The 20,548-nt window shown below is 40.3% G+C and overlaps 1 protein-coding gene across 2 annotated transcripts in view; it reads left to right on the top strand.

The window, feature by feature from the left end:
• Positions 1-4,649, top strand: part of PAX3 (paired box 3) — a gene marked incomplete at both ends in the record, with an annotated part of 92,982 nt that extends 88,333 nt beyond the window's left edge. The window contains 3 exons of one of the 2 annotated variants that reach the window (XM_081095396.1): positions 3,661-3,907; positions 4,399-4,429; positions 4,583-4,649. In XM_081095396.1, coding sequence (XP_080951522.1) covers positions 3,661-3,907; positions 4,399-4,429; positions 4,583-4,649 — 345 coding nt within the window. Of the gene's footprint in view, positions 1-3,660; positions 3,908-4,398; positions 4,434-4,582 lie in introns of those variants that run through there. The other variant, XM_081095397.1, reaches the window with a different exon arrangement.
• Between the last annotated feature and the right edge of the window lie 15,899 nt (positions 4,650-20,548).

Here is a 20,548-nt window from a genome sequence, read left to right as displayed (position 1 = left end):
GGCTGTCACTAGCTTCCCGAGTGTGACAAGTGGCAGTACTGATAGGAAGAGTCAACAAGCTGCTCTTCTCTTTCCTTCACCCGGCAGCCATCCTTTCTGATTGGGTCATGCTCCCGGATGTCTTAAAGACACCGTGACCTAGAACCTTTGAGGATCTATCTTTTTATTGACCTAGAATATGACCCTGAAAGATACCTCCCTCCTTCAATAGGTATGTTTCAAGGTCTTAGATGTAAATCCTATAAACCATTTTCTTTTTAAATTTAGCAGCTGCAAAAAGTTGCTCCATGAACATCATAAGCTGGTTTTTGCTTACAGGAAGGACTCATTTCTTAGAATCTTTATGGTCCCCTCTCCCTCCTCCCCACTCCCTGTGGTCAAAGTTATTGCTGCTTTCAAAATTATGCAAACAAGAAATGTATAGCAGAGGATTAAAAAAAGTTTATCACAAAAATGTACATATAGCTCATGGGAGAGTGTGCATGTTTTGAATAAAAGTCTGCTCTTGCCGAGACCGGTTTGGCTCAGTGGATGGAGCGTCGGCCTGCGGACTCAAGGGTCCCGGGTTCAATTCCGGTCAAGGGCATGTGCTTGGGTTGCGGGCACATCCCTGTGGGAGATGTGCAGGAGGCAGCTGATCGGTGTTTCTTTCTCATCGATGTTTCTGACTCTCTATCTCTCTCCCTTCCTCTCTGTAAAAAAATCAATAAAATATATTTAAAAAAAAAAAAAAGTCTGCTCTTACTCTCCAACTATAACTGTACGTAGGGTAGTCCATTTCTTCCTTAAAGTGACATACCATAAACTGAGTTTCAAGTATATATCTTCATGAAGGATGAATTAATTTAAAATATGCTCCCTTTTTATCTAGTACTACTGGATAATTTTCTTTATGGATTGATAGTTAAAAATTTGTTTTTTTTCTAGTTTTTTTTGTTTTGTTTTGTTTTTACTTAGCACAGCTTATTTACAGTGAGATATTTGTACCCTGTGTCATTATCCCCCTTTCATGAAAAAAAAAAAAAATCACATTTTTTTTTTTTTTTTTTGGTATTTTTAATCCTTCCTATCCATTCTTGCCCATTAGGCCAGTACACAAAGAGGTACCTCTGATTTAAAAAGAATGCATTTGACATCGAACAACCTCTATTTTAAAGGCTCTTTTATTGTAATAGACATACATAAATTTTGTCTTGAACTAAAATATTAAATAGATTAGTATTATCAATTAAAGTCTATGAATTTTCCAAGTATGCACTGTAAAATCGTCAATATATGCTCAAAGAAAGGCAAAAAAGGGAAAAAAAACACCCATACCATGTAGTTGGAAGAACACTTGGGAAATAACTTCAGTGCATTATAGGTTACGTTGAACTTTTAGAAATGAAGTAAATTCACTATAAACTGTAGGGTAGGTCCCTAAGGGAGCCCAGGCTCTAGTGGCTTTCCATTCTCCTGGAGCTGTGAATCCTATGGATTCTTACTTTATTCTGTGATTTTCATTTCCCCTAAAATCACCAATAAAATAAAACTATGCTCTGTTGCATATGATGGTTTTTTTGGAATATACATAATTTTTAGAGCTTGTTAAAAAGATATTTCACCACGTAGCTCAAGAAAATCTAGGAATGGCTTTAAAAAGTTGGATATTATGACAAAGAAGTGGAGAAGGGTAATCCACAGAAGATGGTTTTTCTCTCTCACTCTTTCTCTCCCTCTCTTTCTCTCTCCTCCTTCCCTCCCTCCCTCCCTCCCTCCCTTCCTCCCTCCCTCCCTCCTTCCCTCCCTCCCTTCCTCCCTCCCTTCCTTCCTCCCTTCCTTCCTCCCTCCCTCCCTCCCTCCCTCCCTCCCTCATCTCTTGGGCTAATGGAAGGCAGATCATTTTAAAGCTTTATTTCAGGAAGATTTTGTTTAGCTGTGAGGATTATGCACGCCCTTCCCAAAGGGCATTGTGGCCTCATCGTTTTTTGGAATGTAATTTCTGGGATGCAAGACTAGTCTCTCTCCCCTGCCTTGCTGGAACCCTTAGATCCCAGCTCCTAGGACCTGAATTTCCTTGGGGGCCTGCACAAGGCCTGGAGTCAGGCATCGGGTTTCATCACTGCCCCTCCTCCTGCTCTTCTGGGTACACTTTAAGCTTCATGTCCTTCAAACATCGTAAAACACACCAGAACTGTTACGGCAATACCTGGCCATCAACGTGAGTCCCTGCGTTTACATACACTGTAAGCAGGTGATATTTTGTAAGCACACAAGGCTCTACACCCGGCAGTTGATTTTTTTCTGCAATTGCTTTTTGAGCCCTGTCATTGACTTGTATGAACCTGAGAAAAATCGCTTCCTCTCTTGTGTGACAGGTTTCCAGCTGCAAAATTAATTATCCACTTACTTCTGAAACAAGGTGTTGTAAGGGTCAGCGAGCTTGAGTTTGTGAAACTTGTCACCGTGCTAATCTGAAAGTTGTTCTGTTATCACAGTTTGTTTTTTTTAAAGTTCTCTTGCTCTTTAGGCTTATTTACAAAACCGAGTGGACTTTTTATAACATGCTTGCATTTCAGGCTTTTCATTGAACACTTATTTATAGGGAAATGTTAGTTTAGAGAAGAAGTGGGAGACTAAGCAAGGGACGCAGTTACTTGGAGAATCATTTACCCGTCCTCCCCTCCTCACTCCCTTCCTTCCTCCTTCTCTTCCTTTACTCCCTCCCTACTAGATGCTAAGCACTCTGTTAGGTGAGGCTACTTCCCTCAAGGCTCTCACAGTTCAATGTAGGTGACGTGAGGATTACAGGGTGGGAGGGGTGAGAAGAGTACAAGGAAGCCTCAGGGATGGAGCAATTACTTCTAATTATTGAAGGATGCCAAGATAGGGAGCAACTTTCTTTTTTTAAAAAAATATATTTTTTTATTTATTTCAGAGGGAAAGGGAGAGGGGAAAGAGAGATAGAAACGTCAATGATGAAAGACAATCATTGATTCACTGCCTCCTAAACACGCCCCACTGGGAATGGAGCCAGCAACCCAGGCATATGCCCTTGACTAGAATCGAACCTGGGACCCTTCAGTCCACAGGCCAACGCTCTATCCACCAATCCAAACCAGCTAGAGTGGGAGCAACTTTCTTGGGAGGGAACACTTTGAAAAAGCCACAGAGATCTCGAAACACAGGAAAAGAATTTGATTTGAATTCCTTTAACTTTTTTAAAAAATATAAGCAAATGCCTTATATTTAAAATCACAGGTGAAACAAATGTAATATATCGTTAGACATTATTCTATGTGAACAGATGCAATCTCCCCCTGGCTCTGTCCCTGTGTCCCTCCTTCCTTTCTCCTTCTTTGAAATCCAGGTCCGGTTTTATCACTAGGGGCATGGTATAATCTCTCTCTCTTTCCCCCCTTCTTCTCCTTCCTTCTTTTTCTTTTTCCTTCCTCCCCCTATGCCCTCCCCTTTCCTTTTTCGGAAAGGGCAGTCAGATGTTATCCTTGAGCATGATGTAATACCTCTGCTACTTTGAATTCAGGTCACCATCTTCGGGACAGCTCCTTAACAGGAGATCTCCAAAGAAATCCCAATGGGACTTTTCCAGTTATTCTGTCAGCTGTAGGCTAGGGTCCTTCTCTCAGTCTCACGTCTTCCTAATCCACCTGTTTGTTTTAGGTAATGGGACTCCTGACCAACCACGGCGGGGTACCCCATCAGCCCCAGACCGATTATGCTCTCTCTCCTCTCACTGGGGGCCTGGAACCTACCACCACGGTGTCGGCCAGCTGCAGTCAGAGACTAGACCATATGAAGAGCTTGGACAGTCTGCCAACATCTCAGTCCTATTGTCCACCCACCTACAGCACCACGGGCTACAGTATGGACCCTGTCACAGGCTACCAATATGGGCAGTATGGACAAAGTAAGCCTTGGACTTTCTAGGGGGTATTTACGTCTGGAAGGGTACAAAATTCCAACTCTTCCTTAAGGAAGGGGAAGTGGCGGCCTGACTCAGCCTTGCATCCTAGGATCAACTGGGGCAAAGCCGGCTGAGGTTCCAGCAAGGACTCGCTTGTATAATTATTTTCTTAACAGATGTCAACAACATCTTGCGGTTATTAATTGCTGCGATGTGAAACCTGATTGCCACTAGGTAAAACACAAGGGTTGGCCAAAATGAACTAACACTTGGCATTAGAAACACATGTTCTTAATGAGGTCAGTTCAAGGATCATGTGGAGTATAATCCCAAAGACACAGAGTTGTGTCAAACTTGTCTCAGGAATAAAAATATTAGTCTCCATCCTTTGATACCACGGTATTAAATATGACATTGTCAGCCTGTAGCTGATTTTGCCCCTTGCCGTGAATTGTCCCAGCGTGACCTAAAGAGCTGTGTGTGTTTCCTTACAGGTGCCTTTCATTATCTCAAGCCAGATATCGCATAAGTGGACTGTCCACTTGGAGTAAAACTGGCCCTGTTTCCAGTCTCCACAGCCGAGACATGAAGAATCTCAGAAAAAAAAAAAAATCACCCTCTCGGGGGGCAGTCTTGACAGGAGACAGAGGAGAATGATTGATTTTCTTTCTCCAGTAGTTGGTTTCAAATTCTTTTGAACATGCTGGACAAAAGCCGTGGCGAAAAGGAAGACGCAGATCAGTAAAGACAAATGCAACATTTTAAGGCAATGATTTAACATGGTTACATATCAAATATCCCAACATTTAGTGCTGATCATCAAGGAGCTAAAACATTCCATTTGTGTGTGCGTGCACATGTATGTATGTGTGTGTGCACGTGTGTGTGTGTATGTGTGTGTGTATGTGTGTGTGTGTGTGAGAGAGATCTATCTGAATTGGTTCAGGCAAGCAGAATGCTCTAAAATATAGTCAGAAAATTCTCTAAAGTATAACCTTGATATCCAATGCTGACACTTCTACAACTTTTAAGCTGCTCACTTAATGAAGCAGGCATGGAGGAATCCTTGACTTTTACACACTGGAAATTGATATACAAATAAATGCCACCGTTTTTAGGAAGATAGACTAGCTATAAAGGACCTCCCAAATAAGTTATTTGTTCTCTTATCCTCACTTGTACTTCAGTTGTTACTAAATGTCCCAGAAGGACACGTCTTGCTAATAGGACCTGGGATAAGGGGAGGAAAAGCCGGTTTTCTTTCCCAGTGTGGGAGAGGTGTGTCTGGTTTTCGCAATTCAGTTTCACGTGGAAGCCTACCTGGGCGGGGAGGGGGCGGAGAATTGAGTGCATTCCCACAGCTGCTTATCAGTGTGCAATACTGTGTACCTCACGGACGCCTTGGCAATGCCAGGGTCATAGATGCAGAATCAGAACTATATTTTTGCAGGTGCTTTATTTTCGCAGCCCGTGATTCCCTGTGGTCAAATGCAGAGATATTCGCCACTTGCTGGACAACCGACACCCGGCTCGCTCCTTTTGACTAGAGACCATATTGGAGAATAATGCTTTTAAAATGACTACGTTTACATTCGTCTCTTTTCTAGGAAAGGCAGGGCAAGAGCAGATATGTCCACATGGCTCTCCTGTACTTTTAAATTATACAATGATATCCAATATGAAAAGATTCTAGAAACTGAGGTTTACATATGTTATTGTGGTGACATTGTAGAATGTCAATAAATTTGTTTTTGGAGATGTTAAAACAAACAGGCAGGGGGAAGGCAGTGTTATTTATTTCTTTCTATGCTTGGAATCACGAACGAGGTAGGCACAAATACATTCCCTTTAGCGTTAAGAACTATGACATAGTGAGTTAGTGAGACTAGACATAGTCCCGAGTTTAGTTCATACATTGGTCTTAGTGGGTGATGGATGAAGAGAAGATCTATCTTTGTGTTGCAGCCTCAACCAACAACAATGTGTTGTAAAAATGTCTTTCATGTAAAAAGCGCAGTAAATATTTACTATTTATAATGAATAAACAGTTATGAAAACTTGCCCGACACTGCTTTTATTTATTTATTTATTTATTTTTGCGGGAACTGGTGAATGTAGTATTAATAAAACTTGGAAATGGGGAGCCAACAAAACATATACTTCACTCCTAACCGTGCCTTTTAGATTAGATAATAACATGGACAAGGAAAGTCACACGACCCGCAATAGTGTTTTCTTGAAGAAGCTTGGTTACACACACCTTTAAGGATTGAAGTTTGTATTTTCATACATGTGGAGCGAAGTCCAGCTATCTCTCTCTGTTCTCTCAGAGCTCTCCCAGCCCATTACTGGGAAGCATGCCTTCCCCCAGCGCACCTCACTTCATCTTCATCTCCCACGGTCATCTCCAATGAAATTTTGATCGAAAGCTGTCAAATTTTATTTTGTTTTAGAAGCTTTCTTCACTCTTCATGCCTATTTCATTCATTGTTCCTTATTCCCCCCATTTTCTACCTCCCTCTCTCTTTCCCTCCCTCCAACACTTATTTAAATGCTTATTTTATGAGAGTCTAAATGTGCCATCATGGTTCTTGGTACTGGTGTTCTAGCTTATAACCTAGTGGTTAAGGCAGAGGAGTAAATACATAGTTGTAATGAATTAGGAGGACTGTTTTCATCAGATGAATAACCATGAGGTCCTTGCTTATGGTAACTTATTTATTTCCCCCAGTCTCTTCTATGTAAAAGGTGTTAACATTAGCATTCCTCTTGTATAGATGAGGAGCCTGAGGCACACGGAGCTTATATGAGATCCCCCGGGGGCAGAGCTGGGATTTGAGGGCAGGCAGTCTGATTCCAGAGCCTGTGTGCTTAAACTCACCCTCTTCTGCTTCCCCAAGTCCAGACTGTGTGGGAGAAGCTTAGAATCAGAAAGATCTCAAGGAGCACTCTTCACTTTGATAGCAACTAGCTATGGTTGGCTATTTAAATTTAAAGTCATTAAAAGTAAATGAAATGAAAAGCGATTCCTCAGTTGCACTAGCCACATCCTAAGCATGCAATAGCCAAAAGCTGCCACACTGGGCAGGAGAGATATAAAACATTCCCATCATCACAGAAAGGTCAGCGCTGACCTAAAGCATGTGAGTTCATTTCTTAAAACCCCCAAGGACCTGAAGTGTAGTAGGTAAAAAGTCCAAATTCTTTAAATGCCTTAGGTCTTTTCAGCTCACACACTCATTCTTTCAGCCAACTATGCTGCCTTTTTCCTGACAATTATTCCTTCTAAAACTATTCTAAAGAGAGGAAAGGAAGGTAATCTAACTTTTGCTATCTTGTTTAACCCTCACAAAATCCTGGGAGGCAGGCATATTTAGCCCCAGTTTACAGAGGAATGAACTGAGGTCTGTAGTTGTTGATCCGTCTGGCTAGGGCCACACATAGCGACGTTGCCTTTTACTTGGGCCAATGGCAGAACGTGTTTTTCTTTTTGCCTTTCCAAATGCTGCCTGCAATATCACTTCGTTATGTCAACCTATCCTCATGCCCAACTCAAGTTGAAACCAGGCATCAAAAAACTCACTCCCAATACACGAGGGAAAATACCAGGATGTGGGATTACACAACAGCAACTGGATGTTACATATCACTTTCCTTCCCTACTGATCTCAGAACGTGCCATGTGTGGCTCATATCTCTTTTTGATATACTCTTTATGCCCTCTTATGTCTGCATGCCTCTGAGATCTGTTGCTTTGCTCATGTTTTTCCTGTTGTAAGTCTCTGTAGATTATTTGTTCCCTAATTTTTTTTTTTTTGGTATTGAATCCATTTTCAAAGGAATGCGGCTTTGACATCCCCATCCTAACCCTGGCCAGGGTCCTTACTTTCATCCCCTTTAAGGACTTTGAGCCTTTGGCAGTCAATTGGGCTTTAACCTGAATGTGTCTGGAGAGGATCCCCTTTATCCATTTAGCTATACAATTTAATTTGTAAAGTTAAAACTGAAAATCAAATGGCTGCATTAATGTCAGCTGCTGAGTCATTCCTTGGCAGCAGTTTTCCTAGGAATAGATATCAGACTTCACATCTGTGATGGAAACAAACATATTGTTTTGGGCTTTTAATCAGCCCAATTTGGAAATGTATTTTCACATACATTTGGATATCTGGGGAACATCCTGTGTTAGAAGGGATCTTCATTAGTGCTGGCATATAGAACCAATGTAATGGACAAAGTCACTGACTTATGGTTGTGAGTTTAGAAAGAGTCTTAAATGAGGGAGGAAATGGGTTAATTAATACCCTTTGTATGGACATGTCATGGAAGAATCACTCCTCAAACTATGTAATTACCACATGGGACCAGAACCAACATCTGTATAGGAACAAAATCTATTTGGGGATAAAGACTTGCGCCTCAACCATTCTGAGTAAATGATTTTTGGTGCTTAATCACTTATGAATAAGAAGAGCTTGTATCAAACATTGAAGAATGGAATAAGTGACAAGTGGCAGTATTTGTGCAGAGATTCACAAAGCCAGTCTCAGTCCTAGACATGCACTCATGGATCTGGAATTAGTTTTAGATGACCTATGAGAGAAAAGGAAGAAACAGAACTAGGCTCAGGCTTCTTGCCAAATGCTGGTGACATAAGCCAGTTCTATCGTTTTTATAGGTCCATTCTTGGGTATTGCTGACCGTGTATCCCATCATGTCTGACCCATGATGGGTACTCAGTACTGCTTGTTCAATAAAAGAATAAAGAAGTGAATGAAGAGTGACTCTCTTATACCCTCTGTTCCTGCATGATCTTCTGAAGAAGGAGCTCAACCTCAAGTGTGTGTGAATTGGGGTGAACAAGGGTGATATTGCAATAATCTCTGGGGTGGAGGGGACCAGCCATTGGCTCATGAATCAGAGGCACACAGATGGTCTTGAGATTGGATTGGTACAAAACCTTAGGAAAGAAGGGAGAGGTAGGGGCTCTAACAAGTCACTTAAAAGCCATATTTCTGTGTTTCTGACTAATGCATCTGGCACAAGATCTTGACTTTTGGATTCACTACTGGGAGGATCAGAATAAGAAAGGAAAATAGCTAGTTAGTTTATTGCTTAGAGCTCTGGTTTTCAGCCCTGGTTGTATAGCAGTCTGCAGAGTTATTGATAACAACAACAATAACAAACCGACTAATGTTTGGGTGTACCCAGACTGCTGGATTCAGAATCCATAGAGATGGATGCAAGGAGGGTTGACAGAGAACTCAGGGAGAAGTCTTTTAAAAATTTTTTTTTCTGTAGTGTATAGAAATACAGTTTATATTTTTATTTTAAAAATATTTTTATTGACTTCAGAGAGGAAGGGAGAGGGAAAGTTAGACAGAAACATCAATGATGAGAGAGAATCATTGATCGACTGCTTCCTGAACGCCTTCTGCTGGGGATTGAGCCCGCAACCTGTTCATGTGCCCTTGACCGGAATTGAACCCTAGACCTTTTGGTCCACAGGCCAATGCTCTGTCCACTTAACCAAACCAGCTAGGGCAGGGAGGAGTCTGGCTGCATTGAAGCCTTGACTGCACTTGACCAGAAAACTGACTGATGAGTTTTCTGGGACCTGAAGCAGTGTTTACGGTCACTTACCAAGCAGAGCTGAGAAACAGAAGTCACTTTGGAATATGGAGACACTTTAGCCTCATTACCCCCCAAACTTCACCACCAGCTCTTGACCCAGAGGGAGAGAAGTAAAGAGGAGCAGTGATGCTGCGCGAGGGTGAGCTGAGGAATTTCTGTTGGGTTGGCGTGTGCCAGGATAGTGTTGTATCCACAGCAGGGGGTCTACAAAGCCCCACCACACAAACATCAGCAGGGCTGGGGCTTTCCCCCAAGAAGTGTGTTGACATCTTGTTCCTCAGGCTCTTGTAATCCTGTGGCATTCAGGAGAGTTTTAATCATGTAACAGAAAAAATAACTGCCTTTTGATCCTGCTCATCTGGCTCACCCCTGCCATGAAACCAAGCATTTAGACAGCTCCTGAGCCTTGAAAATAAGCCCCACACACCCACTGCTTGCAGAGTGAGGGAGTTAGGCAGTGGTTTTATTTCCCAATTAATGTATTTGATACCTTTCCAACTCCTACTGTGTGCTGGGCAGTGGGGCTATGCTGCTGAATAAGCCAGTTCTTGTTGTCAAAAGACCACAGCCCTGAGGGAGCTAGATCAGTGAATGAAGGGTTGGAACAAAAAGTAACATGTGAGGAAGAGTTAGTGTGGGATCCCAAGGAGAGAGAACGCTTTTCAGAGAAAGTGACCCTGGAGCTGAATCTCTAGGGATAAGAAGGAAGTTCCTGGGCAGATGCAGTGGCAAAGGACATATTGGCTCCATTTTTATATGATACCAGCTGTGGCGTTGCCAGTCAGAAGAAGCCAGGGAATCAGGCAGGTGCTGGACCTCCCAGATTCTCCAGTAAGACAGGGCCACAGCCAGAGCCTGTGGGGCTCTCCAGTGTATAGGGTTCAGGGGATCTGAGATTTGGAAAAATGGGACAATTCTTTATTCCTTAAAAATGGATTGAGAGCCTTTCAACTTCAGGAGCCCAATAAGAAACTCATGGGAGAAGGAACATGTGTCTGCCATGATTGTCACTTTTCTAATCTGTGCCCCCAAAAGCTTGGTGGGGGTGTAAGTTAACTCCCAGTAGCCAAGTTGCCTTTTCATCAGTGGAGAGTTCTGGATGTGCAGTGCCCTTTGTACAGGTTGACTGGGATGATCCATTCTTACTCATTATCCAAAGGTTTGTGACTGGGTGCTTTTTGGAGATGGGTCCCAAGATCTCTTTGCTTAGCCTTGATAGGCAAAAATGGGAAGAACTGCCTTTCTTCTTTTTCTAAGCTCCAAGTTTAAATTATTTTGGGGGGCAAACTGTACCCCTTCCCCAAATACTCTAGTTGTCTCTTAGGTTATGTAAAGGGAACACAAATATCCTACCCTGGAATGGAGAGTAAAGAACATATGTTCAGATGTTGAGAAATTGAGCAACTTTGCAGACAGATGTGAAAGGCCATCTTTGTAGGTGGAGTTTTATGCTTACATGTTACATTTACTTGTAGGAAACCAATTCCTTCTTTCTGGGCTTGAAAGAGTAGAGACTGACTAAGGAAGTAAACGGTTCCCAGAAGCACAGGAGGAGAACCCGGTGGGAACATCTGGGTGTGGGCCTCAGGCAATCATGGGTTGTATCAGTCAGGGTCAACAGGAAACAGATGACACTCTTGAATTTGGAAATGTAGAGAAGGGTTTTTAATAAAGAGACTATTTATAAAGTTGGAGGGGTATAGGGGAATTGCAAGGGATTATGCAAGGGAGAAAGAAGGTGGGCTGCTATGAGATGGGTGGGAGAGCTTCTTGGAACCTGGCGAGAGAGTCCTATAGAGCAGTTGGCTCTGAGATGGGCCTGTGATGAAAATGTTCAGAGGCAGCTGCAAGGGGAGTGAGGGAGGGAAAGCTCTCCCAGCTCCTGCTGGGACTCCCCATGGCTGAACCCAGTTAGAAGCCAGAGGGCACAGGAACCGAACATGTGGGTCTGTACAGCAGTCCCTCACAGAGAAAGCATAATGGAGAATGATGGAGAGGGTCTCAGAGGACTCACAGATTATACCAAGGTTTAACTTTTCTGTTTCACAGTTTCTTTCTGTTCTTCCTGACTTCAGAAAAAGTTAGGCCTCAGCTACTGTCCTAAGCAATGAAGGAAACATCCACGCCCAAGTTGGGGAGAAGTGGTGGAACACAAGCAGGTGCTGCCCAAGAAAGACCGATGTAGGGAGGCTAAGAGGTGTCATGTACAGCAGCCATCCAAAGTCAGATGATTGACTGTTGTCATTTAGCCAGCATTCCCAGAGCTGTTTGGATGAGAGCAATCTGGTCAAATGTTGGACTTCATGGGGTTAAGAAGTGTGGGTATTTGCACTTTAAGAAAGTGGGAAAGTTCTTTTATAGTTAGAGGGTGTTTTTTTTTTAAAAATATATTTTATTGATTTTTTACAGAGAGAAAGAGAGAGGGATAGAGAGTTAGAAACATCAATGAGAGAGAAACATTGATTAGCTGCCTCCTGCACACCCCCCACTGGGGATGTGCCCGCAACCAAGGCACATGCCCTTGACCAGAATCGAACCTGGGACCTTTCAGTCCGCAGGCTGATGCTCTATCCACTGAGCTAAACCGGTCAGGGCTAGAGGGTGTTTTTTTAATAGTTCCAGGAGATCTGGAACATCAGACTTGCCCATATGAACAGTCTCATAACTATTTTCAACTTGTTTATCTCCTCCATAGTTTAAATTTCTGGAAGATGAGGAAAGTCTTTTGGGCATTTCTGTGTTTCCAACTTTATTTCATTCATTGGCAACTTGCTTGACATGTTTATTGAATGGACTCAAATGGTTGTTTACCATTTACCCTTGGTTATTATGCACTACACAGATAATCATTTATACCTTAAATATAATGGAAGCACTTGTTCTCAGACCTACTTGTTAGAAATGCTGAAAGAAAAGTGAGATAATATTTGTGAATTGGTGAAAAAAAATTTAAAATGTTGAATAGAAAATACATAAATATCTGTTTTTTCATTGTCACTTTTAAAATGCTCATCACAGTGATGCAATACAAGTTTAGATTTTGGGGTCTCCTTTTGCACTGGTCAGCCTTTCTGAGTCTCAAGCATTGCCCCAATATTTGGGAGAGGAAGACATCTTGACTACAAGAACTTTGATAGCTTGTAAATTATTATCTAGCAGCTAAATGGATTTTACACCTTTTGAATATTCATTTAAGGAAAAGTGTTGTTTTGGCAACCTGAGGATATTATGCCTTATGGCTGCAATGATGAATTGGAACTAGTTGCTTCTTCTAATGGTAAGCAGTTAAACTGTGTTTCTGACAGCTGGTAACTGGAAGATTTTCAAGCACACACACACACAAAAAAGCATTGGCCGAGTTCCTACACATACACAGCATTGTATAAAACCCCATTGTCTAAGTGACTAATATCACACACAGGAAATCAGCACTTGAGTGTAAATGTCTTCCAGTCTTTGGAAATACAGTGTATATTATCCAGTCGCTTAGTCTGTGGCGTGAAATATGAAAATAGATCAGGAAAGACACATCCCACTTGACCTTTGCAGAATGATTTAATAAAGTTAGCTTGATACAAAAAATATAAAAGAGTAACTGCTGATAAAAGCATAATTGTGGCTTCCTTCTTTCAGATCCTCCTTTTTTTTGGAAACACTTCACAAGCCTTATTAACTCTTTAATGTTGTTGTAATTGGTGGCATTTGTCCCTGAGGCCATGTTACCAGCGCTGGAGTTGGGTTCCATCAGAGCAGATCCTGCATTGCCTAGGTTTTCATCTCCTTTCATCACTGGTCTAGATATCTTTGTCTGTATAATTAGGCAAATATGTTTTCAATTGTTTTTATGTGTGTACGCATTTCACCCCTTTTACTGCTATCTTGATTGATGTTTCGTGGGATACATTTTCAACTGGTGGCCTCCCCACTTAGAGAGGTGCCAACGTTTGCTTCTGTCTCCACTTAGGATTCTATCGGTTCCATCTGCAGGTGTAACTGAATATGGTCCCTCCCTCTCTCGGTGAAAGCAGGACCTCCTGGGTTTCCTGCCTTATTACTCCACACTTTATCCACTGTGATCTATTTATTTTATGGTGTTATTCTGATGTAAAAATGAAATACAGGCATTCTCAAGAATATTTGGAGACTGTGAAGAAGTTTAAAGAAACTTCTCTGTGGCTTTAGAACTATCATTGTAATTGCAGCCATCAGTTGAAGTGATTTCTTCCCAGAGGCCTCCCTGACCTCTCAAACTTGCCACCCAGTCCCTCCCATGACGTCACACGACTTTTATTTTCATCAGAGCTCACATCATTACCTGATCTCTTCTTGCTCATTTATTTGTGTTAATTGCAAGAGGGGGGACCTTGTCTGTCATATTTAATGGTATTTCCCTTGTGCCTATAATTGCCTGGGACATATTTGTTCCTCAATAAATATTTACTCAAGAAGTGAATGAACCAACTTATTATTTTAAAACACATTTCCCCCTCCCCCCAACATTTAAAAATACTAACAAGTTTGAATGTAATTGTTAGGTTTATGTTTCTTTGTACTTTGGGATTTCTTTTCTATGCTGTATCAGTCGGGATAGGCTGGGCAATGCTGCCATAATGATCAATCTCAACTCTTAGTGGCTTAAGACAATGAAGGTGTATTTCTCGCTCTCTACATGTGCAATGTAGGTTTGGCAGGAGAACTCTGCTCATCATGGTCACTTGGGGACTCTGATTAATGGAGGTTTTATCTCAGCACATGCTTTCAGTTGAGACAGAAGGGTAAGTTGGGCACTAGCTTTTAACACTCAGACATGACTCATTTTATATGTGTTCACATTTTATTGACTAAAGCAAGTCACACAACCTAATCTCAAAAAAGGTTGGAAGAAATGCATTCCCACTCTGTGCCAAGGAAGGGATCTGGAATTACTCTAAGTCTATATAGCACTCATGATGACCACATTGTTTAATAGCACACTTGGTAAGCCTTTCATGGTAATTTAATTTCTTACCTTAGACCCCCAGTCCTTCTCTGCAGGGACAGCAACTATTAAAAGGGCTCTAGTATATTGTGCTCAAAATACGTAGACACATGTGGTGGGTATATCCATATATATAGATATATATATGTGTATATCCCTTCTTTGGTAGTCAGATAGGAATATTCAATAAACACTCTTCTGTCTTTTCTTAGCTGTTGGATTGCTTTATGTCTACATAATGTATTTTGAAAACCTTTCTATATATATATCACCTAGCTCTCCTGCATTAGTGGTTACTGTCATATGTACCATCATTCACTTAACCACTCTCCTTTGGGCTGAGAAGTGGGTGCTTACAGTCTCTTTCTTGACAACAATGCTAACTGTGTTTTCAGAGGAAGCTGCTGTGATGTAGTGTAACAAGATCCAGAGTGGCTTGGCTTCAGAAAGACCTGGTTTACAATCCCAAATCCCACTGATTAGCTGAATAGGCAACTCATTCAACCTCATGAGTCTTGATTTTCTTAGCTATCACATAGAGATATTAGCTCACCCCTCACAGGGTTGTCATGAGAAATAAACAAGATAATTTCCCTTCAACCTAATGACTGTTCAATAAATATTGGTTGGGTGAGTATTTCAAGAACTTGAATTTAAGGGCTTTTTCACATTGAATCTTATTACAATAGTAGGTAGCAGTTGGTAAGCATTCAAATGTATGGACACCATGGCTATTCTCTTGTTCTTTTTTGTATTTTCATCTATGAGTAGAAGATTGGATATAAATGCATAAAATGACACTATCATCCAGATCCTTGAGCACATGCAAAAATAACCTTGAAAGGAGTGGGCACAACTGGTCCTTTCTGTCCTATTAATATTTTTGTATCCCATATGAGTGATAAACTGCTATAAAGATAGAGAAAAAGGCAGAAGAGGGTCAGGTCTAGCGTTTGGTCATGTGATCTGGGGGTCTTCTCTATTGATTTATTTTTACTTCCAATGTCCTGACTAAAAACATGGACAAAATTAGCTACCCCGTTATGGTGGATGGATGGATTGTAAGATTATTTTCTGCTAGTAAATATACTGGGGTAAACTTTACATATATTTCCATGTTGGCACTTTTGTTTCCATAGGGTGGATTTTCAGAAGTGGGATTGCTCTAATTTCAACCAACTTTGCACTGGCTTCCGTTGCCTGTCATCCTTCTTGCCTTAGTTACAGCATGGTACCCACCCCAGAGTTCATGCAAGAGGGTGGTGGCAGGAGGCAAAGTATCTAGTGTGGCTCCTGACCTAAGTTGTTTGTCTCTCATGACCTGCCTCAGAAGTGACAGTCCACTCCTTTTGACCACTGACACAAGGTCAATTAATAGAAAATTCATGCACTTTTCTGGATTGTATTCTGTGCTACCTGCCTTTAAGATGAACCCGAATAAAACTAAAAGAAACTAGGATTTAAGAAAAGTTTTACATAGTTTATAAAAGAGGAGGAGGAGAATGAGATGCTACTAAATGCTATTCAAAGTTCCATTAAATTGGCATTGCTTATCTATCTATTTATCTATCTATCATCTATCTATCTATCTATCTATCTATCTATCTATCTATCTATCTATCTGAGTGTTTGAGAGAGAATATATTGAATATATCATTAGAGTACTGAAATGCCATAAATAAATTTTTATATAATTTTATCACTTTATTATTTAAATCTTTATTAGAATTCATCTGGCACTCATGTTATATTATAAGTTTTAATTATTTCCCTTCATTCTCGCTTCTCTTTCATGATTTACTCTTGCCCTGCTTTATGTTTTAGAACTTCTGAGTTATTTAATTTTCCAATTTTAAGCAATTAATATGAAGCAATTAAAAAGATCTGTAGTTAAAAAAATAAACTCAAATATGTTTAGTTTTAGGTTAGCTGAAGTACAGGCATCTACACAATAAAAAATGCCAAACCCAAAAGGAAATATGTGGACAAGAAAAAAATGGAAAAAATTGATATAAATTCACCAGGATTAACATCTGGCACGCGCGCGCGCACGCACACACACGCACACGCACATGCACACACACACAGTGTCTATTCCTTTTTAAGATGTGTAAGATCAATTTTATCAAATATATACAACTTGAAACACTTTCTATATTTTAAAGTGAATTTAAGTGATCAATTCCCAATATCAAAATGATATAACAACAACAAAAAAGCCAAAAGGTAATAACATACAAAGACCATTACTAGATGACTCTGCAGGACAGCGTTGGCTACCTGGTTTTCCTATATCAGGGAGCTAAACTCAGAGCCTAGGGCACTGATCAAATAAAAATCAAGAAATGAAAGGGAATTTCATGACTTCATTATTGTTGACTGTGTTCTTAGCCTGGAGTTGTTTTCCATGAGAAAATGAAGAATTTGACTCTAGAAAGCTGGGGGGAGATGGGGGTGCTGCAGAAAACATGCAGCTACAGTGCTATCGCTTCTATTCTGATCTTGCTCAAGTTCATCAGGGAAAATTAACCTTGGCAGCTTATTCAGTGACTAAATCTTGATATTTTTCTGGCTTAATTCATAACATAACTGTAAGCTATTGCTCCATGTTTATATTTCCCATCCATTTCTCACATTTCCAAAGCATGCTGATATGTGATCCGGGCAGTTTAGCTACCATAATTGGCATTTTTCTTGGGCCAAAAGGAAACAAATTCCTTACCCTCCATACTTTTTTAATTTCTGAAAAGCAACAAGTAACATGGTTAATCCTCTTTTTGATCTTTTTTTTCCCTTTTGAATTTTCCTTATTTCTTTCCCTCTTTTAATCTTTTACTCTCTTTTTAATCTTCTCATTTTGCCCCACCCCTTTTATTTGACTTCTCCTTATGTATTTCTTTAAAAGAACTGGTCCAGTCTATGGAAATGGGTCTTTAGAGTCTGTTCAAAGAGCCATTATCCACATTTAGAGGCCCCACTGTTTCTTTAAAGAATTTTGGTGCAGCATTTGCCAAGATATCCCAACAGACTATCGTTCACAGTATTAATAGAACATAACTCTTGTGGACAAAATAATGCTTAATGAAATTATTTCTTGTGATGAAAAGTTTTAAAAATTAGATTTGTCATATTCTGTATATATGTGTAAGACAACAGGTTATCTTAACAACTCAGAAAAATTGGTAATTGATTTAACAAGCCACTTGGCTTTTTCAAATAGAAGCATCCATATATGCCCTTTTCTTTAATTTCTGTTAGACTATGTTGGTGACAGTGATGGTGTTAGAAGGACAGCTAAGTTTCAGGCACTGTTGAAGAATTAAGCTCTGTTTTCTTATGCGATGCCATTGTTCATACAGAAGGCACACTTTCAACAGTAGCCAATAGTTTAGAAAGAAAGGAATAAAAGTCAGGGAATTTAAAAACGGAAAACGTACAGTCCTTCTATATAACTTGAAAGGCTTATTTAAAATGAATTGCCTATTTCTCTTATAATTCACATTTTCAAAACACACTCATAAGCTGTTTGGCTGCTGGTCTAATATTACACCTTTCTCTTTCATCTTTCTTTTTACTACAAACCCTTAATGACAAACGCAGGCAAGCCAGTGATACTGATATACCGCGAGCTTAGCATGTGAATTAGTCATCAGACAATCAGTTCAGGGGTCAGGCTTAGAGAAACAGTGCAAAGTTTGCAAAATGCAGGTCGGCAGAGGTGCTCTCCACTTCAAAGGGGGCGTGCTTGGCCATGAGAACTGGGATCCGAGGCAGAAACAGCTGGGATTGTCGTTTGTTCAGGGATGGAAGGTTTGTGTGTGTTTGAGCATGTTTGTAGCTGAGATAGGATTTCACGACTTTGTAAAACAACAATTTACTTTCGATGTCTGTGCTGGTAAAACACAATAGGAACTCTGAGTCCCCAGAAGCCTGGGTCACTAATAGCAAGCAAGGGGACCTGATCCAGGACAAACTACACTGAAGTTTCCCCACGCCATTGACCTGCCCAGCACGGTTCAGGATTTCATTTTTCTGAGAAACCCATGAAAGCATTTCCTTTTTTGGGAGAGTGAAGTTAGAACATGGCTTTGTTTGTTTGGGAACTACAACGATAACATTAAATTTGGAGTCGATTCTGAAGATTTGAGATTATGCGTTTTCTTTCTCTTACTTTTTCAAAAGCAAATACATGAAATGAGAAGAATGATTCAGATTATTATTTAAAAATAATAGACACCAAACCCATGTGTCCTTGTTAACTTCAATTTATTTTTCCTATAAAAAAAGAGAAGTCAAGCTTGCATGTTGCCCTAATAGTAAAACGTGTTTTGACTAACGTTGCAAGGAACGCTTACATTTGTATTCAGTCTGCAAGTGCATTTTAGTTTCAGTTTTAGAAATGAGTTTTCTTCTCAAGATACTTCAAGTTTTAGGGCAAATCATGTCAAGTAGCTGGACTCCAGCGAGAAGGGAAGTGGCTGCTTTACGAAGGAGGGGGTGCAGGAGGAAGTGAGCAGGATGCCAGTTTGATCTGAATTTGAAGTTACCCCTTTTGTGCTATTCCTGAGAAAGGCTGCGGTATGAATGAAGAGAGCTGGATTCTTGAATCTCTCCCTGTTCTTCAACTACTGGAGAGAGAACTGGGAAGCAGAGTAAAAATGCTACAGAAGAGGAAAAAAATCCCAAATCTAAACCATATGACAATGCCTATTTCTTCGTTTTCCTTGTCATGTTGTTTTGCTCTTTCCTGGAATGAACTGTCTTTTCGGGTTATAGTTGCTCTGAGAAAGCCATTTCAAAGAAAGATCTTTACCATTTCAGTGAGAGTAAGCGTGAAATAAGAATGTGACCTGTCCATGGCGGAGAACTCATACTTAGAAACAAGGCCACTGTGTTAAATAGTTGTAGAGTCTTATCTCACAAGGGTTGTAGATACCTCATTCAGTTAATTCCAGCCCGATAGGCCAAAATTATTGCCTAAACTCAGATAATGCCTATAGCAAAAGGAAAAGAAAGCCACTTCCTAAAATGCTGATTTACTTACAAAAGGACTTTCAAGAAGCAACATAATTTATAATGACTTCTTGTCCCTCTACAAGTTGGTTATTCACATGCCACTAATTTATCATGGAGCATGAGTAATGGAATTTTTTGGATTGTGTTCTTTTAAATTATGGGCAGAAAAAGAAGAAAAAACATTAGAATCAAATGGTAACTAGTTCCAAGGAATTTGTCACTTATGATGTTATCTGGCTGGAAGGACCATGGGCTTTTGCTTTCATTGGGAATTAACTCTGGGAGTGTATGTGGTGTAGCAGAACATGCTTTCTTCTTGCTTATGAGCTAATCCCACTGAATATGGAAGTATATCAATCCCCCCACCACCACCTGATTGAGTTCATATGCAATGGGAAAATTATTAGCACAACATCTGCAGGACATAATTTCAATGCTGTTTTATATCCTTTTACTGGAAAGCCAGGAGTTGAAAGCTGACATTTTTCCTTTCCATGACTTGAAAACATTCATAAATCTTATAACACTAGTGTTTCTCTGATTTTCATTGGTGGCCATTAATAGTCATTTATTCCCACAGGTTATTTCCATGAATATAAAAAATGTATCTATTTTAATATTAATTAAGTTAAGGCAAAGGCACAATATGTTTAATGTGTATTTATTTACAATTACCAGATTGTCTGACTCTTTTTGTCAATGATTTCTTTGACATTGTAGACTATTTTAAAGACCCTTTGTATTTGTTCTGATATCACAATTACAAACATTATTAATAAATAAGGATAACTCACAATGCCTGTGAAAGCATCACAATTATTGTGTTGTGGCCAGCTTTTGCCACTACATACATTCATTAATTGAGTGTCTACTATGTGACAGATACAACCTAGGAGCCAGGGATCTAAAGGTGTGAAAACCAAAGTGCTTACCTTCATAGAGATCACATTCTAGTGGAAGAGACAGACAATAAGTTCCAGGTCAAGCGGTAAATGCAAAGAAGAGCAAAGCAGGAT

This window comes from Myotis nattereri, assembly GCF_964212035.1.
Source record: "Myotis nattereri genome assembly, chromosome: 7".
NCBI lineage: Eukaryota > Metazoa > Chordata > Mammalia > Chiroptera > Vespertilionidae > Myotis > Myotis nattereri.
Note: the sequence above shows the minus strand (reverse complement) of the source record. Positions and strands in the feature narration are given on the sequence as shown.